This window comes from Oryctolagus cuniculus, chromosome 7, assembly GCF_051225735.1.
Source record: "Oryctolagus cuniculus isolate XC-2025 breed Fujian yellow rabbit chromosome 7, ASM5122573v1, whole genome shotgun sequence".
NCBI classification, from domain to species: domain Eukaryota; kingdom Metazoa; phylum Chordata; class Mammalia; order Lagomorpha; family Leporidae; genus Oryctolagus; species Oryctolagus cuniculus.
Window position 1 is genome coordinate 102,901,229 of NC_142873.1, and position 26,104 is coordinate 102,927,332.

At 36.4% G+C, this 26,104-nt stretch overlaps 1 protein-coding gene across 7 annotated transcripts in view; it reads right to left on the bottom strand.

Annotated features, from left to right (window-relative positions):
* Positions 1–26,104, bottom strand: part of LRRC7 (leucine rich repeat containing 7) — a 589,098-nt gene that overhangs the window by 35,058 nt on the left and 527,936 nt on the right. For all 7 annotated transcript variants that reach the window (XM_051857612.3, XM_089337199.1, XM_051857607.3 and 4 more), the window contains 2 exons: positions 19,655–19,876; positions 5,704–5,796 (listed from right to left, as the gene is read on the bottom strand). In XM_051857612.3, coding sequence (XP_051713572.2) covers positions 5,704–5,796; positions 19,655–19,876 — 315 coding nt within the window. The remainder of the gene's footprint in view (positions 1–5,703; positions 5,797–19,654; positions 19,877–26,104) is intronic.

Consider the following 26,104-nt stretch of genomic DNA (forward strand, 5'->3'; position numbering starts at 1 on the left):
GGTGTTTAGGATAACACTGTAGAAAATAAACGTTTTTTTTAGCCCCAAGGCCCTGGTATGTATGCTTCCTGCTGTCAAGTCCCTTGAGGATACATTGGCTCCACAATACAATTTTCATCATGATTCTATGATTGCATAATTATTTGTGGGATGTTCTATGCAAAATTCTTTAGAGTATATAGAGAAAGGAATTATATGTCTTTTTCAAATGATTTTAAAATCCAGTTGCTTAGTTCTTTTTCCTCAAATGGTGCAAGCAAAGTGACTAGTGTCTCAATGAGGAGCTTTGTGAATGCATCATTAAAAATTCTTTCATTTGCAGAGTGCTGGGTTGCTTTTCTAAATATTGCAACAGCATTGTGTCAGTCATCTATTAATCTAGTTTTTTCTTTCTAAAACATCCTGTGAAGATTGTACTGGTAAATTCTTTGAATTTTACAGTCATGTATTTTATTTTATATTTAAATAGAGACAAAGAATATTGTGGCTTTCTCCCTTGGCTGAAACACTAGTGTAATGATACCTTAGTGCACAAGTTGTATAACTGCTTAGGAATCTGCTTTGTACAGTGTGCTACTAATTATCTAGGTTCAATAGAGAATACATGCTGACTTCCAAAGTCTTGTTCAAGCAAAAATCTGGACTATTACTAATTAGAGGACTGTGTAATACTTTAAATATTAGAATATCATATTACTCTCAACTCTACAGGGTATAAATTTGTCATGTGGCTCTTCTGCTAAGTGACATTTGCAGAGAGAGGCATGTATTATAGTGCTTATTAGGAGAGAAGGATTTGGAGTCAGATCAATTTGGTTTCAAATCTTCTCTGCCACAGATCTTCTATGTGACCTTGGGCAAGTTAATTAACACCTATGGGACTCAGTAAAATGGGGGAATAATAGCACTACTCAAGTAACAGAAGTTATGACAATCATATAAGTTTCTATAAAAAGCCTTATACATTTCCCAACACATTGTAGATACTCAACAAAAGGCTATTATTTTATTGCTTTATTATCAGATTCCTTGCATTAAAATCTTTGATTTCTCTGTGCCATTTTTCTATCTTGACAGCAATGTTTCTTTATCATAATAAGCCAGACGATGGCATTCATCCATTTCATTGAGAAAACAAAGGAAATCATTACATAGGGAAAGTTCCATCCAGTGTTCTACTGGTTTCTCTTTCCAAGTACATAAAAAATGGTTTTCACTTCGCAATGAACTCCAAGATAATTTCCTGCATGGTGAAGGAACTGTTTTTTCAACTATAGAATACTGTTCTGACAATATCAACTGCAGGGCTAATTACACTTTATTTGTTTAGCCCAAGGAAACCAAATATGATTAGCCTTCCTTGGGTCTGAGAAGGGAGTTAAGTTTGCTACCAGTTGCTCTTTTAAACTCTCCTAGTCTGTTACAAAATAGTCTTTCATATTCAAATCCTGAATCCTTCTCAATGCCTCAGTTAATTCTTCAGCTGTTATTGCAGTGTTTTTCTGCGAAACCCTCATACTACCACAGAATTTACATGGGAAATTCTCCCAGATTTAAAAACACAACTCACTTTTGCCAATGACCCTACGCTTAGCCTTTTGGGATGATGACCTCAGGCTTTCTCCGCCTGGCTATAATCACTTTGAATGCTGTTTCTACTGTGGTCTATGGCATTTGGCTGAAATAGTGTTGCCCATCAACAATAATGAAGAGAAGGAAACAAATTTATCGGTTACTTTAGTACAGAAAAAACTCAGTCTATGGCCATACCACCCTGAATGCGCCCGATCTCGTCTGATCTCGGAAGGTAAGCAGTGTTGGGCCTAGTTTGTACTTGGGTGGGAGAAAAAACTCAGTTTCTCTAAGGAGTTCCCATGTTTGTGGATACTTAGAATTTCAAGTGGCAAAACATTCAAACATCCATGAACAGTAAGAAAGATAATGAGAACATTTCTAATCTATGAGACTTGTTTACTGGAACAGACTATATATTATGTCGTATTACAGTTTAAACTTCTGCATGACTAAACTCTGTATAAAGCATCTGCCTCACATCAGGTAGTACCTGTTGAGTTTAACCATTTAATTCTGTAGGTTGTTATCACCTGAAGCTGTAAATTAGCCAAGTCATGAAAAATCAATCTCTTTTTCAGCATTGGAGAGAGGAGTGTTTTAGTTCATTTTCACTGTTTTACTGTTTTGTATTTTAGCATAGGTATAGGTCCTGAATTTTCCTCTAAATTTTATGCAACAACTGAAAGAATAGGGTACAAATGCTCAAGAAATGCAACTGAACTCACAAGAGATTAATCCCTTTCCGTGTGATGAATTAAATTCTTGTGTGAGTTGTCAAAGCCAATGTCTTTAGAGCCTCTGAACACTGTTAACCAAGTTTTTACCATGTTTGTTATATCACTAAAAGTGGTCGATAAATTAAGAGCAGTATCAACATTCTTCTGTAGAAACTTCTGTTTAATATCATCAATTTTGCAACAATAGGGACTCAGTTTTCAGAATGTGAAATGTTTTAGAGTATAATCAGCTAAGGAAAAGTGCTTTTGAGGGGATATTTCTCAATGAACACATTATACAATTCAATTCAAGCTCTGTATCTTTTACATTCAACCACAAAAGCAAATTATAAATTGATAGGCATAATTGGGTCTCACTGGTGTCATAAAAATGTTACAAATGAGAAATCAAATTAAGTTATAATATTAAGTATTCATCATAGTGGAAGAATTACAAATGTTTGAAAGCCTCAGATCTAGTCCCCAGCAGTTAAAACTAATAGAAATGCAACAGTATTCTGACATCTTGAATTTAGCAATCTGTTCATCCTTAATTTAAAAATATTTACTATCCTACACCTTCCAAAAATATAATGAAAAGATCTGTATACTAATGAGAAAGGAAGAGAAAGCATCTTGTTTCAGTTTCAACTATCTTAAAAGAGATAGTTATTAACTTTTAAATGAAAGGACTTGTAGAGGAGACATAAAACCAGAGACAAAAAGAGGTCAATATGAATAAGACATAAAAATTTGGAGTTAAAAAATTACTGTTGTCTATTTCTGAAAATTTGAACATTTAGATTCTTTAAGATTTATTTATTTATTTATTTTAATTTATGAAAATTAAGCAAATAGTTGGTCTGGCTACACCATCATTTTTAAAAAAAATTTTTTTTGAAAGGGAAGGAGAGAGAGATCTTCTATCTACAGGTTCCCTCTCTAAATGACCGCAATGCCAGGGCTGTGACAGGGCAGAGCCAGGAGGCAGGAATACCATCCTAGCCTCCCATGTGTGTAGCAGGGACCCAAGTACTTGGGCCATTATGTGCTGCCTTCTTAGGTGCATTAGCAGGAACTTGGATTGGAAGTGGAGAAGCTAGGACTCAAACCAGCACTGTGATATGGAATGCAAACATTCCAAGTGGCAACTTAACTCTATGCCACAATGCTGACACCCAAACATTTTAATTCTACTAAATTAGTAGTTACTCAATCATTTCAAAATGGAAGTAGTCATTGATACACAGATGTTTCTAACTGGCTTTTATTTATTTAGGGCTACTTCAAACCCATTCCTTATATATGAATAGTTGCTCCAGACTTGACCAAAGGAGTTCCCATCTGTGATTACTGGAGATTTTTATCTAGTCCCCACCTAATGTGTATGAGGGTACTTTGGGAAGTTCGGGTAAAATGGGGTTAAAAGATAAGTTTATACCAAAATTTTAAATCTGTGTATACTTTTTTTTTTTTAAATAATACATGTTTTCCGTGAACTTTTTGAAGACCTCTCATGAAATAGTGTGAAGAGTTTTTCCTTTTGGTCCAGTCTCTTCTACCTTCCAGAAAGGAAAGGGAAGAGTTTAAGAAAAATATTACTGGGAAGATGAAGAGGAAAATATGGGATTAAAGGTTGTGTTTCAGGCCACAGAAATCTCCAGGGGATACATTCAAGTTCAATCAGAAACAGATCTTATAATCAGACATTGATTTATGAACTTTTAAAAAATATAATACTGATGAGTTGAAAGGTTTATTTATTTATTTTTTTATAATAGTGGTTAGTTGAAAGGATTTAGTCCAGGTTGTGACTCAAAAGTATACTGAGAGGGGCCGGCGCTGTGATGTAGTGGGTAAAGCTGCTGCCTGCAATGCAGGCATCCCATATGGGCGCTGGTTCGAGTCCCAGCTGCTCCACTTCTGATCCATCTCTCTGCTATCACTTGGGAGATGAGTAGAAGATGGCCCAAGTCCTTGGGACCATGAACCCGTGTGGGAGACCCAGAAGTGGATCCTGGCTCCTGGTTCGGACTGGTGCAGCTGCAGCCATTGTGGCCAATTAGTGAGTGAACCAGTGGATGGAAGACCTCTCTCTCTCTCTGCCTCACCTTCTCTCTCTGTGTAGCTCTGACTTTCCAATAAATAAATAAATCTTTTTTTAAAAAAAGTATACTGAGAAGCTGGTCCGAGGTGCAGCAGGTTATGCCACTCTGCAGCACTGGCATTCCATATGGACACCAGTTTGAGTCCTGATGCTCCACTTCCAATCTAGCTCCTTGCTTAGCACCTGGGAAAGCAGCATAATACTGCTCAAGTGCTTGGGCCCCTGCACCCACATGAGAGATCCAGATGAAGCTCCTGACTCCTTACTGCAGCCTGGCCCTGCCCCAGTCATTGCAGCCATTTGGAGAGTAAACCAGCAGATGGAAGATCTCTCTCCTCTCTTCTCTGTCTTTCCCTCTCATGCTGTAAATCTGATTTTCAAACAAACAAATAAATATTTTTTAAGAAAGTACAATGGGAGATTTTGGAGGTTTTATCCACCAACATTTTCATATGTGATTTATTCATCATCATAAAATTTTATGGTAACATTGCAGTTAAACTTGATGAGATCAAAACTAGACAGTTTCAGTTATCATCAAATTATAATTGCTAATTGATTAAAAACTGAGAGTATTAAAAACTGATGATGGTAGGGAAAGTTTTATAGCTCTGATAAATCTTTAAAATCAAAAGGTCATATGGTCTACACCAGGAATCAGGCAGGCCTTAGATGGGTATGGTGAGCAAGTTGGATGTCCAGGCAATGGTTGAGCAACATTAGGGTTGAGGGGGTTGTGTACCTATTATCCTAATGTTTGACAAGCAAGACTAAGTGTGAGACAAGGACCTGATTTGCCTGCTGATTTTCTGACAGAAAATTTAGGTTTTTCATTTCTACCATTATATTAGTGAAATTCTTTACAACTCTGATGAGTTGAAGAGACATTAGTCAGTTTGACCCGGCATTGAGTCTGTTACTGTGAGGAAGCATTTTATTAAATAATAAATAGAGGATTTTCATGTAAATCTTTGAAAACAACTTGTTAGAAATGTCTTATGTCTTTCTTTAAAAATGTGTGTAACTGTGAAGCCAAAAACAAACAAAACCAAACTTGTTACAAAAATTTTTGAAATAAAGTTTTCCTTTCATATGAAATGCTTAAATATATGTTGTTTTTACTTGTAAAATTTGTTAATAATTTCAGTGAATTTTTTTATTCTGTGCTCAAAAAGTTTCTAACTGGTTTTAAAATTAACCAGCTCATTAAAGCATAGTAAAAATACTTATTTTCTTCTAGCAATTTTTATTGCAGAAGACAGTATTTTTCTAATTAAAATTGTTAATAAGCAATTCATTTCTTACCTTGTCAGAAGGTTTGAATGGATTTCCTTGTCCACTAATTCCACCACTGATACTAAATCCAAGGCCAGGATTCTTTTCTATTCTCACGCAAAACTATGTAGAAAACATATTAAAAGATAATGAAATAGCCATCAAAGGTAAATATGTATTTTCAAATAACTTCTCAGTAGAAAGGATATACATTCTCTCAAGTTCTTAGGGTTAGCCTATGTTGCCTTGGTACACAAATGATGGTATAAACTTTGAAAAAGTTTTTATAGGGGTCAGTTATAGTGACAACTAGCTTGAAATTACCTGAGCAAGCACACCTTAGTAAATACTTATTTGTTCTATGTACATGATTAGCAATTTTTTTAAAAAAAATTAAAAATCTTCTATGAGAAGAGAGAGATAGGGAAAGTTTGGGAACAGGTACTACTTACAGTTGGCTAGGAGAAAGAAGTTTTGGTCTATTGCACCAAATATTGTGACTATGACTACACACAGTGATAATGAACTGTGGTTGAAAAAGTTAAAGGAAATATTTTGAATGTTTTCATCATGAAGAAATGATAAATATTTTAGGCGTTGATAAGTTTATCTCAATTTGAATACTACACAATGTAAACATGTGGAAACATCCCACATTACCCTATATATATGTTCAATTTTTGTATGCCAACCAAAGAAAGTTTGTCTTATAAACATTTAAAAATTGTGCATTATCTTATCTATCGACTGTAAATATACATTTATTCAGACTGATTAGAACAGACTGTAAGAAAAAGTGAAAGAAAGCTTTTAAATGTAGAGAGAAAATAGGTCTATTTAAATAAGGAACTTCTGCTTTCTAGTAGAGTAATAAAACTGTCTGCTCAGTAAATCATTCTATTGTTTACAAATATCTAGCATTTTATTTGAGAAAGGGGCCTTAGCTCCAAAGAGGGTAAAAACAGGAAAAATAAAATATTCAGTGAAAAGAGTTTCAGGTCTGCAGTGGCTTCTAGAACAAGAGGTAGGAGTCTCATAAGAGTGAATACTGTGAAGAGGTCTAGTTAAAGAAAGAGGTCATGAATATGGAGAAACATTGTGACATGGAATGGCCAATAAATGTTCAGAACTGTGAGGGTTGACAGTTTGGTTCTAACATTCTGTGTTGTATTGTCTTCTCAATATCTCAAACTACCAATAAAAGCCACGGTTAATACAGAATACAGTTGCCAGCGCTGCGGCTCAATAGGCTAATCCTCTGCCTTGCGGCACCGGCACACCGGGTTCTAGTCCCAGTCGGGGAGCCAGATTCTGTCCCGGTTGCCCCTCTTCCAGGCCAGCTCTCTGCTGTGGCCAGGGAGTGCAGTGGAGGATGGCCCAAGTGCTTGGGCCCTGCACCCCATGGGAGACCAGGAAAAGCACCTGGCTCCTGCCTTCGGATCAGCGCGGTGCGCCGGTTGCAGCGCACTGGCCGCGGCGGCCATTGGAGGGTGAACCAACGGCAAAGGAAAACCTTTCTCTCTGTCTCTCTCTCTCACTGTCCACTCTGCCTGTCCAAAAAAAAAAAAAAAAAAAAAAACAGAATACAAAAAATGTATAGGAATGAAATGGACATTATGTGATATGACTGTCATTTTAGCTCTTGTTTATACTTCTGTGGAATTGTGGTCTTCTTACTTTTTACCTGTTGAATATTATGGCTAGTGGTGAATTAAGCCTGTGAATATAGAGTGGATTAAAATGCTGTCTTTGAAAAAACTGATGAAAGGAAGAGAGGATGAGGGGGAAGGAAGGGAAGTTTGGTTGTTTTCTTGGAGCTGTACCTATGTAATACATGAAATTTTTATATTAATAAAATAATTTAAAAGTCCATTAAACATAAGAGCTGTGCTTTATAGTACTAATAGGTAATGATTGCATTGGGAGTACAGTCCACTTTGGGTTAAGTCTGTTGTAAAGATTATAACAGGTATAAAACAAGGGGTATAAATTAAGGATTCATTAAGAGGGAAATCAGTGCTAGGGGTGACCTACTGAAATGATAACAAACCCAAGAATTCCTGGTGATCCTGAACTAGGGATGTGTGCAGAGCTGTGCTGCAAATGCTAATAATACATGTGAAGTGTGACAAGTTGCCCGCCAGGTGACTGAAAGACTTGGGAGCAATAGGCAGCATACTTTGGTTATATTAAGAAAAAACATTTTATAATTTTTAACCACAAAGCAAGTGCTGGAGCTAAGTGAATACAGTGTTAACACAGGTTAGTAGATAAACTATTAATAGAGTTATAAAAAAATCAAAAGGAAAACATGAGTATATCTTCTGTATTTATATAAATATATACTAGAAAAATTCTTAAAAATGATTGGAAACATTTTCTTTCTTAAATAGCTTAATATTTTTCTCCATAATTCTTGCTTAGCCCAGTAATTTGTACATGAAAAATGTAAATTACCAAAATACTCTCTACAATTTTATTTTCAAGGTGCTTTTAATTTCTACCTCTTAGAGAGTTCAAGACAAACTTAAATCTTATTCTTTACTTCCTCAGTTCATACTGTGAGTCACTGGAACTTAGATCACTGAGGTTTGTATCTTTAATGGGACGATCTTTAATTCACGGTCATATTTCATAGTAGTAAATACAATGTTTATTACCTGACTCAATTGCAATGCAAGAGCAAAAAATTATCCACTAATGTTATTTTTATGGTAGAGTCATTAATGGGTAGTTTCTAAATTATGGGTAAATGCAATTACCAATGTAGTTAGTCTACCATAATTCTATTTTAAAGATGCATTTAATTACAACTTCTTCAATTGAGCTAGATGTCTTAAAGCTAGTTTTTATTGGGTGGTAGAAATCCTGGTTTATGGCCGGTGCCGCGGCTCACTAGGCTAATCCTCCGCCTTGCGGCACCGGCACACCGGGTTCTAGTCCCAGTTGGGGCGCCGGATTCTGTCCCGGTTGCCCCTCTTCCAGGCCAGCCCTCTGCTGTGGCCAGGGAGTGCAGTGGAGGATGGCCCAAGTGCTTGGGCCCTGCACCCCATGGGAGACCAGGAGAAGCACCTGGCTCCTGTCATCGGATCAGCGTGGTGCGCCGGCCGTAGCACGCCGGCCGCAGCGGCCATTGGAGGGTGAACCAACAGCAAAGGAAAACCTTTCTCTCTTTCTCTCTCATTGTCCACTCTGCCTGTCAAAAAAAAAAAAAAAAAAAAAAAAAAAGAAAGAAATCCTGGTTTATAGTAGATTATATGTCACACAATCTATGGCTATGACCTTATAATAGCTTATGGAGCTGAAAGGAATATTTCAGCTTTTTTGAATATAATGTTATCATTTTGTTATTAATTAGAAAATAAGAGTAGTCAAGATGATTAAAATATTTTCTTTTGTGTATTCCCATTTATTTATACAATTCTGATTAAATTATTTAATGTCTGGGTTATATCTTTCTAAGTGTGAATGTCATATAGCACAATTCAATGTGTGGAAGACATATGCACTCCTGCCTCTCTCTAGACCAATATGAAACCTGAAAGGAAACAAATGTGACATATTTCATTTACAAAGAAAATTGCCAAGAGTAGTTTCTAGTTATTCTTTTTCAAGGTAGTGACTACATGAATTTTATGTTATTATCAATTTGGAGAGCACTAAAAATCTAAGGGAAATAAATTTCATATATGCCAAGTATATGAAGAACTCTCTCTCTCTCTCTCTCTCTCTCTCTATATATATATATTTGACAGGCAGAGTGGATAGTGAGAGAGAGGAACAGAGAGGAAGGTCTTCCTTTGCCGTTGGTTCACCCTCCAATGGCCGCCATGGTTGGTGCGCTGCCGCCGGCACACCACGCTGATCCGAAGGCAGGAGCCAGGTGCTTCTCCTGGTCTCCCATGAGGTGCAGGGCCCGAGCACTTGGGCCATCCTCCACTGCACTCCCTGGCCACAGCAGAGAGCTGGCCTGGAAGAGGGGCAACCAGGACAGAATCCGGCGCCCTGACCGGGACTAGAACCCGGTGTGCCGGCGCCGCTAGGTGGAGGATTAGCCTATTGAGCCGCGGCGCCGGCCAGAACTCTATATTTTTAATAGTTGAAATAATAAAGATAACATTGTGGCTTTATAAATATGACAAAAAAAATTAAAAAAAAATAAATATGACAAACAAATTCTGATCTGAAGCTAGATGATTCTCAGGCATGATAAGAAAGGGCTAATAGGCTGTGTTGTGACTATTGTGTCTCATAAAGCAAGTCAGAGTACTCATCTTACATATAAAGAGGTTCACCTGCCAAAGAAGCCATAACATGTAAGATGGGAGAACACTTCACCTTCAAGAAAATACCTATTTAGTCTGAAACTAACGAGGATTAGCAGAGAAATCACCTGTTCTAGCAAAAGGTCATGTTTAGGAGACTAATAAGTAGCTTATATAATGAGAATTAGCATTTTAATTTTCTTTTAAGGGAGTAATTGCAAACCATAACAATTTTGGCTGAAAACATAAGCAACAGTCTCACCAACGGTGCCTTTGCTTCTTTAGAGTCTGCTTCCATCATTTGACTCTACTTGATATTTCTTGTCTGTGTTAATCTTGCTCATTAAAGTACTGAGCCTCAAGAGAGACCTTTGTAAGAAAATGGATTGTTAAGCTGCAGCAAGACTCCTGGAGTTCATAATCTAAAATCTGCAGAAGGTGGTATTTTGACTTGTACCTACAATACTCTAAATTCTATAGCAGAAACAAAGGAAATGGCTGCCTATGTGTGTTGTGTGATGCTGTAATTCAGGATTTAGAAGTAGTATTACAGATAGATACCTAGTGTTGCTATAATGAATTGACTTCCTAGTGACCATTTGCTTTCCTAGCAGTATGTTATATAAAGCTTTTAGAGGGAACCTATTGTTTCCATTATCCAAGATCCATTTATTTATTTGGTAGTTACATGAGGAGGTCTTCAAAAATTTTATGGAGAGAAAATGCATTTTATTGAAAAACTATGTATGAATATAAAAATGTTTTTATACTAAAATAGACATCTTTAACTTTTTCCACAAACTTTTTGAAGTACCCTTTACCTTTAGTGTTCTTTGAAGAACCACCCTTAACCCTATCATAAACTTGTATGCTTCATTAAGTCATTTTGTGTGCACCTAAAACTAAGAGCAATACCTTCTAAAAAAACATGATTGTTTATAGGCTGGACAAGTAACTCAATCAAAAAGAAGTAATGAAATGTCTACTAGTATATCCAGGAAGGAAAATCTTGCTGTTCCTTCTTAGCTTTTTATCGAAGAAGATCTGGAGCTCATGTAACATCTTTCTGCCATAAGGAGAAAGCAATCCATGCAGAAACAAAGTCACAGTTTTCACTGTGCCTGCTATTGTTTTCTCTGAAGTCTTTACCATCCCTGGAGTTTAAACTTTATGAGTCAACACTTTTTCTTTTTTTTGCTTATATTCTACTAGACCGAATTGCTTATATTCAACTGTCTTGGTCAATAAAAAACTCTAGGAAAATATGGCTTATTTGAAAATATAAAGACTTTTCTTATTATCCTAATTTTAAAACAGAAAAAAAATATACATGTTTCAAAATACACTTGAAAAATGAATCTTCAAATATTCTATATTGTATATAATTCAAGGTAAAGTTTTGACCCATTGGAAGGTTGTTAGTTTCTGAAACATTTAGAAGGAAGCCTGCAACTAAGAATGTTTCACTTCTGAGACCATTTTCAGGCCTGGGCTCTGGGAGCATTATCAAAGAGGAGGTCTGTGAAGACATATTCATATCCACATGTAGTTTTATACAAGTAGGACATCTGAATCATCTCCTCATATCCATGTATTATCTCTTCATTTATTATGTAGAACAATGGCATGTAATTACCATTCAATTCACTTTTGATTAAATACATACAGAAATGGGAGAATATGCATGTGCAATCAAGGATACTTTGAAATATACATTGTCAAAACTATATGATAGGTACTTGTTAAAACACAGTTTGACTCTTTACAAGCAATGCTAGCTATTCAGTGTTTAAGTAATCAAGTATTTTGAAAAAAATTATAGCTTTGAAAATGAAAATTGTTACATATCATAATTCATGCTTAATTCCATAAATATTTACTGATTTTTCTACTAAGTTCCAGGCAGATGAAAAAATTGTTGGCCTCATATAACAGCTAATGTGGCTAGATAACATTAAAACACAAACAAAAAAAGTTTTAGATAGTGACATGAGCTATGAAAAAATGAAGCAGGAAAGGTATTGGAAGGGGAGTAAGGAGTGACTTTAGATAGCACAGACAAGACAGGCCTCCCTGAAGATCTTCCATCCACTGGTTCACTCTCCAGGTGCTCACGGCAGCCAGGGCTGAACAGTGCTGAAGCCGGGAGGTAGAAACCCAATCCAAGTCTACTATGTATGTGGTGGGGACCCAAGTGCCTGAGCCGTCACCACTCCCTCCTAGGTTGGGCATCAGCAGGAAGCTGGAATTACAAGCAGAGTGGGGACTTGAACCAGAAAACTCCTATATGAGATGAGGGTTTCCCAAGCAGTGTCTTAACCACTGGGACAACTGCTCACCTAAATGGTTATTTTTTTAAGCAAAGCACTTCTCTTAGGCTTATTTTAATCTTGATTAATAAAGTTATCCAAAAGTAACATATGTATGCAGTTTTTCCCCAAAAAAGACATAAATTCCTTTTATTGAGAATTGTTTCTGAGAATTTCTGTCCTAACTTAGACACTTTGGAAAATATGATTCTTTCATTCTCGTCCAATGTCTCTCATGACATTTGAGTCTCATTGAAGGAGACAGGTATTAAAGTTGGGGTTCAACAGAGACAGTGGTGGAAGGCAAGGTTCATGTGAAAGATGCAGAGTCACATGGACTTTGGGAGTCATGGGGAAGCAGGACCCAAAATAAAAGAAGCCTCAGAGTAGCAGGAGAAAGGCAATGGCTTCCAATAACCACTGGACTCTTTGCAAGGCTATACAACCCAGAGACACCAAGTAAAGACACTACCTTACAATGTTGGGGGGAAATGGAATTAAACCATACCAAAGTGCTTGATTTTGAGTCTGGGCTCTGCTTCTGATTCCAGCTCTCTGCTGTTGTGCACCTTGGGAGGCAACAAGTGATGGCTTGAGTCCCTGCTACCCGCATGGATGACCCAGCTGGGCTTTGGCCTGGCCCAGCCCTGGCTGTTGTGGGCATTTCAAATGTGATCTAGTGGGTGGAATATTGCTGTCTGTCTCTCTCTGTCTCTCTTTCAAAAAAGTAAAAATAAATACATTTTTTATAAAGACAGACCTCTCTGAGTATGTGACATTTGAGCAGAAACGTGCGTGTTGTAAAGAAGGATAAAGTGTTGGAAAATAAGAAAACAAAAGAATGACTCCAAGGAAAAAGAAAAGCCACTGTAAATCCTCTAAAAATGAATGGTTCTTTATGAAGTCAAAAAAGCAAGATGTCTTAGGGATATAAAAACATAGGGAGTAGAATGGAGAGTTCACAAATAAACCCTAACATTCATGTTCAAATAATTTTGATAAAGGGTTCAAGGTAACTCAATGGGAGAAAGAATAATTCTTCAATAAATGGTTCTGGAACAATGGGATAACCATATGCAAAGGAATTAATTTGTACCCATATCTCATATCACACATAAAAATGAACTCTAAGCAGATAAAAAAACTGAAACACAAGACCTAAAAACTATAAGCTTCTTAGAAGAAAATGCAGGATCAGTCAAACTTATGAATTATAAATTTAGAGTTGTACCATTTTCACGACTGGGTAACAAAATTCATGTAGAAAATATTTATAAATAGCAACACTTTAAGTGGGAATGACAAAGTTTGTGATGCCCCGAAATCATATGAGTAAAAAACATGTATTTAAAACCATTTTGCTTAAGTCCATTCTCTAACATGTCCGTTAAGTTATTTCCTTTTAATGTAAATACCTATAATTTAAGTAAAACAAAAATTCCCAAGTTTTTCTTCTTGTACCACTCAGCATAATGTAGTTTTCTTTATCTGCTCTAAGTAAACAAAGACCTTATCTGGAACTCTTGTATGCTCTCTGGGCTGCTGATCAAAGTATCTGAGCTAAAGCAATGTCTGAAATAATGTCTTTGAGCCAACTTTTTTTTTTTCATGTACTCCATGTATCATTAAGTTGATTAAATTATTAAAATTTTTTTCAGGGTAGACAGCAACATCTGCTGGGAAGGTTTAGGAGTTTTTGTTTTTTCCTTGAATATGATGGGTGTGTGTCAGTTTGTATAAAGCACTGAGGCTTATTCCAATGTGATCTTGCAAGTTCTCTTTCAGACACAAACTTTAGTTCACATATATCCTTGTAAGCTCAGCTATTCCTATTGGTTTATTCGTCCAATAGGAATTTACTTTTGATCTATATATGTGGGTAAAGTGTACCATGTAATGTGGTAGACTTGAAAGCGGGTTCCAGAAAGTTAATGGAAATGTGAAATTAAAAGTTAAGTTTATTTTAGCAAAAATTTTGTTGAAATCCCTGTATCTTTTTATTCTTTATCATACTTGTTTTCCATAAACTTGTTGATGAGCCTGTGTCAGACAAGGTTCTAACTTTAGCTCAGCTTCTAAATAGTCATGTAACCTAACAGTCTTAATTTTCTAATCAATAGAATGGAAATGCTCCACCTGTATCATACTATTACCAACTAAATTAAATCAGTTAATATATAAAAGGGCTTTCAGAGGTTTGAATCATCATGCTGATGTTTTTCTCCATTTCTGCTTTGGTATCCATATGTTCCTTATATGTAAACATACTCTGTCTTGGATCACACGTTTATAAAAAGGATAAAATGAGCTAATATTAGTGTCTTTTAAAAGTATTCAATGAGTCATGGAAAATTTATGCATGCTCATATTATGACAATATCAGCAAATTATTCAGCTGGTAAATTGTAAGTTGTTGAGCTACAAAATAATCTAGAGCAGAGGTTATCAACCTTAGTTACATAATAGAAGTTATGAAAATAACTTCTATTATATATTATATAACTTCTATTATATTACATATTATCAATAGTATTATATAATAACTATATATTATATAATAATATAATATTATTATATAATAATAGAGTTATGAAAATTCTCATTACCCAGGTTACATGCAAATTCATAAAATCAGTTTATTTGAGGAAAAGACCAAGGTATCAGTAGGATCTTTTAAGTGTCTTCACTTGGGCTGGGAAACATAGGGGATAGAAAATAGGATGGATATGATTGCTAAGAAGTTTTCATGTGGAATGGGAGTCAAGCCTTCTCTTTCTAATGAAATAAGATCCCATCAACTCTAATCCTCTGTTTGTCAATAATCTAAATGGCTTACGCATGAAAGCCCTCTTTCAAGAAAAATCCTCTGATAAAGAATGTCAGGTGACAAGCACATACATGGTTTTTGTGGCAGATTTCTTTGTTAAGAACATCTATAGAAAGGAGGAGAGAGGATGGGAAGTATCATTATGTTCTTAAAACTGTATATTTGACATACATAAAACCTGTTCCTTTTATAAGAAAAAGTAGCATCTATTAAAAGAAACTAGATTTACAGTATTCAGAAATTAATACCTCGAATCCCAAGAGCACTTATGGTTTAAAAGTTACTTCCAAAATTTTATTTTATTTAATCTTATCATTAAAAATAAGGTCAATACTCATTGTCATTAAACTCTTGTATTTGGAATTCTTGGATATTTTGCCCTGTTTTGTTGTGATGGGTGGTTTGAGTATTTAGATGGTTTTATTTCTGAGGAAGAACATCAAAGTTTACTAAGTGATTCTTTCTGTCTAAACAAAGTTAAATTCTTTGCCTAGGTCACAAATGATGTTTCTTCCTATTCTTTCAATGTTATCAGTGGTAGCATTGCTTTTATAGGGTCATAATTAAAAATACACTAGTTATTTAAGTCACAGTAAAGTATACAGAGATATGTTTTTGTTAATAATATAGCCTGGGAAAGCAGTAGAGGATGGACCAAGTGCTTGGGGCCATGCAGCCTTATAGGAGACCTGGAAGAAGCTCTTGGCTCCTGGCTTTAGATTGGCCCAGTTCTGGCCATTGCAGCCAATTGGGGAGTGAACCAGTGGATGGAAGACCTTTCTCTCTGTCTCTGCCTCTCTGTTTGTAACTCTGCCTCTCAAATAAATAAATGAATAAACATTAAAAAAAATTTCAGCTTGACCAATTTTACCTTCTAGAAACAACTTTTCTCTGTGCCTTCATTTCTTCATTTGTAAAAAAGGAGGTAAGATATTGTGAGGATTAAATGAAATCAAATGATTAAGCAGGACCAGTTATATATTTAATGGGGTCTGATGTAGCACAAAAATGTAAGGCTCCTCAATCAACAGCTATTAAGAATTGCAAAGCTGGGGGCAGTAGAGCATTAACACAGTGGGGGACCCTTTGAAACACAGAATCTTGTACAACTGCACAGGTGACTGGAAGCCAGGCCTGTGTGTGAGATACATAGTGCAAAACACACAGCAGGTACTCAATGAAACTGCTGTTTCTTCCTGTCCTATTCTCATTTGGACTTCCTTTCCTAAATCAACAAATGTTTTTTCATTGTACTTGGATTTTTTTTTTTTTTACCTTAAAGAGTCCAGCAAGTGATCATTTTTTTAAGCAAAATTTCCAAGCTTTACTGAAATAGAATAGAGGAGTTTCATTGTACTCAATAGACTTTGTTTGCACTGTTCATGGCATCTGCTTGCTCTTAAAAATGTTGAACAACTTAGGTTTTTTTTTTTTTTTTTGTATTATACTTGACTAAATCTAACATTGGTGCTAGGATCATTTCAGCAGAACTTTTTCTCTTTAATGCATCAATAGGAATGTCTTATTAAAATGGTGTGTTTGTTAAAACAAAATCCATGTCCAAAATCCACATTAGAAATTTATGTTACCTTTGCAGTTAAATCTCCACAGTTTTCATATAAAACTCTACATAGTTTTAAAATGTTTTTGAGTTTTTTTCTCCATTTTTTATGCCTTTCTAAATTTAGAGAAGTCTTGCTTTAACACACACACACATTAGTTTTCAAAAGAAATATAACTTAGGAAAGTAAAAAAAATACATAAAATATTTCCATTATGAAAATGAATTACATGACCTCTCTTGGCCTTTTATTTATTTATTTATTTTATTTTTGTTTTGTTTTTCTCCCTATACACTAAGAAAGTTGGAGCTGATAATCATTAAATTCCTTCCATTATTTGAATTCTCAAACTCTTATATTTCTATTCTTTTTTTTTCTATTTCTGCCTTCACATTGCCAGTATTTCTCACCTCTCTCTCCCTCTCCCTCTCCCTCTCCCTCTATCTCTCTGTATGTATGTATGTGTAACGAACGTTTTGGATGTTACTGGTTGTAATGCTCTCATGTTACAAGGAGTGAAACAGAACTTCAGAGAGTTAATGCCTTGATCAGGGTCACATGGCTAATAACAATAAAATGAAACTAGAGCTCCTAATTCTGTAGATCTAGTCCTAGTATTCTTGAACGTCACAGAGCTCAGTGAAGAAGTGGGGAGGTTACGAAAAGCAAAGGCAATGAAAGAAACCAGCACTGCAAAAAGTGGTGCACTGAAAGAGTTGAACATCTGGTGGCGATGGAACAGTGGCCTGATCTGAGGTGTTTGCAGATGTTCATGGTGCTCTTATTCCCATAAATTCAACCTATTCATGTGAAGTCAGTGAGAGTGGGGTCAGGAAGAGATGTGCATGATGATGAGTCAGCATGAGCAGACTCCAGCATGACACTGCTGTGGACAATGTTATCCTGAATCGTGAAAAATGCTTAAAGCAACTATCTTAAGATTTGTAGCTGGCAGGAGAGGATGTACTTTTGGGATTAGTGCTAGTTGCTAAAATGTTTTTTAGGTTTTCTCACAGTCACCCTGAAGTTTTTATTTCTGCATTTCCAGGCAGCAAAAACCATGAAGGCAATAGGAATTGTATTTAAGTTCTTAATATAACCATGGAATGCTTATAATATTCTCTCAGTTTGAGTGCCCCCTGGTGTTATCATAGCTGTGCATCAAAAACATTTGAAAGCTACTAAAATAGATTATTTGAGAGAATCATAACATTTTGCACTTAATAGGAATGGAAACTTTAAGTAATCTTTTCATTTGTCAAATTTCATAAAATTATGTATTATTTTGAGAAAGAGTATTCAGGTGGCCTTTAAATTTAGGATATTCAGACTAATCGCATGCTAATACTAAATCAACTGTTCAAAGTCAGTGAAAACAGAGGGCTTTGATTTCATTATATTTTTAAACACATCAATTCTGGTAAGAAAAAAAGAACACATAGTAGCCTAATAGAAATAACTAAATCAGAGAAGTGGGTTTGAGGTTTTATATCTGTGGTGTGGTGGATACGAATGATTTTCTAATCTCACAAAATTCCTTGGGAAAGCACAATTTAAAACTTTATTAACTTTTTAGAACCTCTTGGGGGAATTATAAACCTCACATCATTATCTGATTAAAGGCACCTGTCTAGTTCATTATCTTTTGAAATCCAACACTTGGCCTAGATCAAGGCAGGAAAGGAAGAAAATTATCTCAAAAAGTATATTATGGGCCGGCGCCGCAGCTCAATAGGTTATTCCTCTGCCCAGTGGTGCCGGCACACCGGGTTCTAGTCCCGGTCGGGGCGCTGGATTCTGTCCCGGTTGCCCCTCTTCCAGGCCAGCTCTCTGCTGTGGCCCAGGAGTGCAGTGGAGGATGGCCCAAGTGCTTGGGCCCTGCACCCCATGGGAGACCAGGAGAAGCACCTGGCTCCTGGCTCCTGCCTTTGGATAGGCGTGGTGCGCCGGCTGCAGCGGCGGCCATTGGAGGGTGAACCAACGGCAAAAGGAAGACCTTTCTCTCTCTCTCTCTCTTTCTCACTGTCCACTCTGCCTGTTAAAAAAAAAAAGTATACTATGATTTTGAAAATGATTAACACATAATTGCAGCTTTAAGAAGGGTACTGAGACATAGAGACAATGCTTAGAGCAGCTGGCGTCCAAATGATAAATGGCTTTTAATATGAAGCAAAAACTGGAGACTGAAATTAATCTTGTTCCATATGTTTACAAAATAAGGTGGGGTGACATATAAAGCTTTGAATAAGCAATAATAAAGTGGAACCTGCATAAACCATATTAAGGAGTTAAGAAGTCAGTGGGAGCCTTGCCTAATTATCTGAAGAATGAAATAATAATTTTGTGAGATGCTTAAGGTCTTAACATCTTCTTTTCTAAGCTTAACGTAATTCAATAGATGAGATCCCATTTAATTTTCTCATCCTAAGGGAGAAAAATAGATTCTACCATGGAGAAGCAAATCCTAATTTTAGGCAGGGTAAGAAGTACAGCAATTTGTTTATGCTACAAGGCTTTTATCAGTAACTTCTGGAGCATTTCAGAAATATTTCCCTTCTAACTGTTGGTAATTTTCCTCCTGGCAAAGCTTTATCTCTGTATACCATTCAATAACCAGAGGACAGAACTTTTAGAAAACGTCTTCCCACAAAAACAGGGGAATAATACCCTTTCCTTTTCACGCTGTTAGTTTCATCCGAGGCTTTGGTGAATATACTGAATCCATCTGAGCTCTTTCTAAGCACTCAAATTCTGTTCTATAGAGCCATCTTTAAGAGAAGGGTATAGAACAGTATCCGAAAAACTTCTGACTTGCTATTTTCTTTTATGTGAAATAGGCATTTACCAACCTGTAAATTCCTATATGTTAGTCCTTAACCAGTGAACATAATGATTTAATACCTACAAAGCATGTTCCACCCCAGCAGCATGTCTGTGGTACCGCATTAATGGGGGAAGGCAAACTAGATTCTTTGGATTTTCCTGAAAACTCATCAGTGATTACACAGCACTTCTCACCTGCTCTGGATAACCATCCATACTCCTTTGCCCTTTAGTTTGAATTAAGCACCGTCCAGGCTGAGGTCCCCGGGTGGCCTGTGAAGAGGGGATCTGAATAGGCAATGGTGACTGAAATTGCTGGATGGTCACTTTGTTTATATTTCCCTCATAAGGCTGCTGCTCCCGGCTGCGATGCTGAAGGCTTTGGGACCCCATCAAAGTCTGGATGTGGCTGCCTGCCTGTGGAGAAGATAATCTGTCAGGCAAAGACTCACGGTGCTGAAAGGTTGTGATCAAAGTAGCAAACATGTACAGAACACCTCTTGGGTAAAGTGGCATCATTTGGGCTTTCAGCCACAGCTGGAAAGGATAATGAAGAAACAGTAAGAGGCTGCCTACTGGGGTTTGTGAAAATGTTAATACTGGAGCAAGGTCACATTAAATACATTCATGGTTAGCTGGTGGCTTGCCAAAGATTATCTTAACCCCCATTTTAAAGGAACAAAATTCAGTAGGATAAAACTCAAGAAAAAGAATTAACAATTTAAAAGTAAAGTAAAGTGGAGCTCTATGCAAAATGCCAGAGGTGTAGAGGTGGAGAGGGGAGAGAGAGATTGAGAGATTGAGAGATTGAGAGATTGAGAGATTGAAATTGAGAAAGAGAGAGAGAGAGAGAGAGAGAGAGAGAGACACTAATCAACTTCACTTTGGGGAGAAAATGATAGAACCATTTCCAAATTTTGAAGCAAAAGAATTGGATCACTACTTTCCTTTTATGACATAGGTGCATGGTAAGCTTGTTCTGGTGAGTTTAACAAACATTTATTAGTTTTTTACACTAATAAATCAAGAGTATGCGTTTTGGGGCTGGAGCTGTGGTATAGTAGGTGAAGGCACATTCCATGTGCACACTGGTTCAAGTCCCAGCTGCTCCACTTTCATCCAACTCCCTGCTAATGTGCCTGGGAAAGCAGCAGAAGGTGGTCCAAGTCCTTGGGCCCCTGCACCCATATGAGAGACCCAGAAGAAGCTCCTGACTCCTGGCTTTGGATTGGCCCAGCTCTGGCCATTGCAGCTACTTGGGGAATGAACCAGCAGTTGGAAGATTCTCTCTCCCCTCCCCTCCCCTCCCCTCCCCTCCCCTCCCCTCCCCTCCCCTCCCCTCCCCTCCCCTCCCCTCCCCTCCTCTCCTCTCCTCTCCTCTCCTCTCCTCTCCTCTCCTCTCCTCTCCTCTTCTCTTCTCTTCTCTTCTCTTCTCTTCTCTTCTCTTCTCTTCTCTTCTCTTCTCTTCTCTCTCTCCTTTCTCTCTCTTACTCACTGCCTTTCAAATAAATAAATAAATCTTTTTTTTTAAAGTATGTCTTTTGGAATGTCAAAGTTACAAATTAATCATGTGGTAAGTGCTTGTGAGTATCTGTAGCCTGTGAAGGCAGTAGATACAGAATGTTTTTCAAAATGAATTTTGCAGAGAACACCATCTCATCATGAATTTTCAGAGAGATTTATCAGCACCTCCTATTGAAATGATGATGATCACCTGTTAATCCATAAAGTCAAAGGAGAGAGGGCAGGCTCACTGGAGTCTCCCATCTTCAATGATATGGCCACAGCTCTGCTTCATTATTCACTATTTTCTCACTTTCATGCTAGCATTAACTCCTTGAGTCATTTAATATGATGTCTTTTCTACTAAGCAAGCAGTACTCTTTGTGAGTTGGTAGCACAGAATATGCCTATTTAAGTTGAGAATTATTAGACCACCATGGGAATAAATATTAACAATTATACACATTTTTCTAGTACTGTACTTGGTACTTCACCCATTAGTACTGAAAGAGCTGAGGATTTACTTCTTGCATCCATTTCCTTTCTTGTCGATTTTTAAAAAGCATTTATTTATTTGAAAGGTAGAGTTTCAGAAAGAGACAACAGTGAGTAACCATGAGTGCGCTCATCTTCTGGTTCACTCTCCAAATCCCCTGGCTGAATGTTGGAGCTTGGAACTCCATCTGACCCAAGCATTTGGGTCATTTTCTGTTGTTTTCATGGGTGAATTAGCAGGGAGCTGGATAAGAAGTAGAGCATCGAGACTTGATTTGATGACTGTATGGGATGCTGATGTCACAGGCAGTAGCTTAATCCACTGCTCCACAAAATCAGCCCCATCTTGGGATTCTTTTAAGGACAGGTAATTTTGGAACTCAAAAATGAAGTTCATCTTAGAATTCATTAACTAGGAAAACTTCAAAATTTTCCTGATTAAGGTTTTTGATTATTATGAGAAAGGCTAGAGGAATAAAGGGATAATTATTAAATATTCAATAGAGTGATTATAATTATCTTTAAGTTCATAAAGTAGAGCAACATAACAAAGAAAATGTATTGACAATGGAAGATCACTTAAAGAAGAGAGACATTGTTGGATTACAAACCAGGTAATTTCAAAAGAAATTATTATTTGGTAATATAAAGCACAAAATAAACAAGCATTTGATGTTAGTTCATACGTCTAGCTGTCTGTTCTGGTATCATGTACAAAATATTACATTCAAAAACAGTAAAGATATTTCAGTCATGAGAAATTGGAGGAAAACATGCAGAAAAAGAATTTCAGTTATACTAGCACAAAGTAAAACTGATGACCAATCTAACACTGTCCAACACATTTCACCATTAATCACAGAGCTATAACATCATCAACACCACTCAGATAATCTCACAAATGAGTATCCTGGGTTGTATCCACTCCCTCCTCACAAATCTTAGTGAAAGGTGTCATTGCAACCTTTTCAGCCAGCCATACCAGAAGATTGTATGTCCTCTCTGGTCAAGTTTTTCCTTACTGCAAGTTCTGTCCTTCTATGGAATTTTGTGTCCCTTTTTTGGTAGGAGAGGGAAGCCATGATAAATAGGATCATATGTTGGTTACTGTATTTTGAATGAAATTGCTGTCATGCTCAGTTATATTGAAGAGAAAATAATTTTTTAGAGTTAGAGGAGGTGGGGATGGAGGCCTTCTGAGGTTGACTGACATGCCTATAAGCAAATAGATTCTTACATTTATAACTTTTTCTTCTCCACTGGTATAATAAACAAGAGGAAGACTGACAGTTTAATTGAAAGCAGTCACATAGATAAGCAAAGAATTTTTGAACTCAAACTTAGAAGGTTCCAGAACAAAGTTTTGTTTCCATGATGCATAATCTACATGAGAAAATCAGTAACAACTCCTTAACAATTATGCTGTTGATTAGGCTATTCTGGTTATAATTTATCCAAGGATAAAAACCTAATTCTACATATTACAGAAGTGTCATAGCATTTAGGCTTATTTTTCTGGTTTATATTTTTCTTCCAATGGAACAATTTGAGCTCAGAATTATGCTGATATTGAACTCTTTAAGCAGGGAGGGGAAACTTTTTTCTGCCGAGGGCCATTTAGTATTTATAACATCACTTGTGGGCAATATAAAATTATCAATTTAAAGATTAGCCTCTATAGACTTATTGAATTTTAAGTCCCATCTGTGTTTGCCTTAGCAGGGCCAGACCAATGATTTCATGGGCCTTGTAGGGCCTGCAGGGCCCACATTCCCCACCCCCGCTTTAAGGCAGTCATCATATCCTACTTACTGTTTTTAATGGCTGGCATAGTAAATGGCTTTAAATAAATAATAGGTACCATCCTAACACTTAGTGCCATAGAATGGGTTAAAACACCTTACACATTTAAAGAAGTTTAATCTTGAAAATAGCACAAGAGGTAATTATTATTACCCAATTTTCTAGGTCAGAAACTTCACTTGGGAGAAGTTAAGTAACTTTTCCAAGTACTTTCTACAACCGGTAGACTGGCAGGATTAGCAGTTGAACCAAAGCTGGCTGACTACGTAAGATCATGCCATTTAATATTACATTATATTGTAATTTTATTCCCCTTAAATTGTCAACATCTCCCTAATAATGTAACCATGTTTTGAATAGCAATGATGAAAAGGAGTGAAAAGATCAGGTTGTTGAGGGAGGACATATTCAATTTCTTTAGCAGCTCCTCAATTTGCCAAAAAGGAAGAGCCATTCCTTTGTTAGTGAATTAGATGTATCATCTACAGATACTATGCAAGTGTTTTGAATTTTATAGTTATGCAAATATGATGATACTTTTGCTTTTGATAATTTTTCCATTACTATGAAGCAATGAGGCTCATGTTCTCAGCGGGGTGGCTATAAGGGTACATGGAAAGATCATGTCATAAAGTGATCATAAAGATCATGCCATAGTCACAGCAGTTCTTTCACTCTTGTGCTACAGGTTGTGCTGATTGGCAATGAGGAATGATAGCTACAGAAAGCCAAGAATTAACACAAATTTTTAAAACTGTTAAACAAACATAAATGATGTAAGACATCTAGAGGGATAGTAGTACAGGAAGATTATAAAGAGGAAGTGTTTTGTTTCTATTTTTCTGCTTGGCACAAAGGCTTCAGAAAGGTAATAAAGACACTCATGATATAGTACAAAGGAGTGATGAAAACTCAGAAATGTCAAAGACTGGATTTGTCCAAGCAGAGGGTTAGCTATGAGAACACTGACTCATACCGAAAGGAAATTTGAACACGATGAATTTTGCAAAGTCTGTGCTACACATTTTGAATCATAAAAAGAAATAGAGTTGACATTTGTTAGGAACTTTCAAGGGGAGGTTGGAGAAAATAATATGTATTTGAGGAGGATAGTGATGGAAATGATATTTTCAAGTTATCCCAAAAACAAACTGTCTAAATTATAGGGGAAAATTCCAGCATCCATAGGACCCAAGGAAACATTTATTTCAAAATCACAGAAAAGAAATGCTGATTTGAAACCAAATGACACTGCTCATGCAAAACTCATCCCACAGATAATCAATCTTATTATGTGGGAATTGAAAAGGTTTGGAAGATTTTGTTTGAATAAAAGAAAGGACTTTATTACTCTGAAAATGCTTTAGTTAACACTGTTCTTTATAAAGGTGTTGAATAAAAAGTGTATTATTTTACCCGGTTTGGTCATCTGTTTTACAACTCATCTGGCTCTTGAATCATTTGGGCTTGCTTCCAAATACTGAGCACAACCTCAAAGATGACAACGTGTGCCACTGAGAAAGTTCAAGAGGATACGAGTCTTCTCTAAAATGAAATAATCTAAAAAAAAATCTAAAAATAAAATAATCTAAAAAAATAATTCAAATAATGTCTTGTGGCAGGGTCTATAATATAGAATCATCTCCTCAGGATAGCTAATTAACTGATTTAGAGAAATCAACTGTCATTTAAATGAATCAGTTTGAATAGTTTTGTAAAATAGCAATAACAAAACCCCAGCCCTATCACTTTTCTATTCGCAGCATTTATTCTGCAGTGTTCTTTTTTAAAAAAAGACTTTTTAAGATTTACTCATTTCTTTGAATGGCGGAGTGGCACTAAATGGGAAGAGAGAGATCTTCCATCACCTGGTTCACTCCCTGAATGGCCTCAACAGCCAGGCCTGGACCAGGACAAAGCCAGGAACCAGGAAATCCATACTGGTCTCCCACCTGGATTGCAGAGGCACAAACTCCTAGGTGCAGTAGCAGGGAGCTAGGTTGGAAGTGGAGCAGCCAGGACTTGAACCAATGCTCCAACATGGGATGCCACCTTGCAAGAGATGGCTTAACTGTGCCAAAATGCCAGATCATTATTTTGTTTTATGTTATAAACTGACAGTTTCTCTGAATTTATGTCTAATTTTCAGTGAGAACTAAAAAATAGTTGAGATAATTCTTTTTGTATTACAATTTAATACATTTTTTTTATCTATTAGTATAATTATCATTTTGCTGGATTTGTCCCTGAAAGCAGTTTCATCACTTTCACAAGTGGGTTTGCTGATAGGACTGAGGTTATTTTGTGGAAATGGAGAAAGCACTGAACAGGAAGAAATGATAGTAATCTTAGATGATAGGATTAGGAAGATCGATGTGCTAAATCATTGGGAAACAAAGTTAACAAACAGAACTAAATTCAATATACTGGAAGGATCTCTGCCATGTTTTGGTTGTGCTTAGGGCTCCTGATTCCACTTGTTTGAGATTCACAAAGATAAATAACTCAGAACTTTCAGATGAAAGAAAATGAAGGCTTCGGAAAATATGCATTTTAAAATCTCTAGTAATTTTTATTTGTGTTGGGTCAAGAACAACAAATTGAAGAGATCCAAAATATATTTCTAAATATATATCTGGTACAGGGTTTAATTCTCTTTTATGAAAATGGAATGGAAGAAATAATACTAAATTTGCCCAATGTACTAGCTAAATAAATGTCAAATATATTCCCAATATTGAGGGTCATTACATATTGTAACAGGAATATAATTTTATGAGATTTTCTTGGGTGAGGTGGATGGGATATAATACATAGGTAGCATAATATACTTGTTAAGAGGAT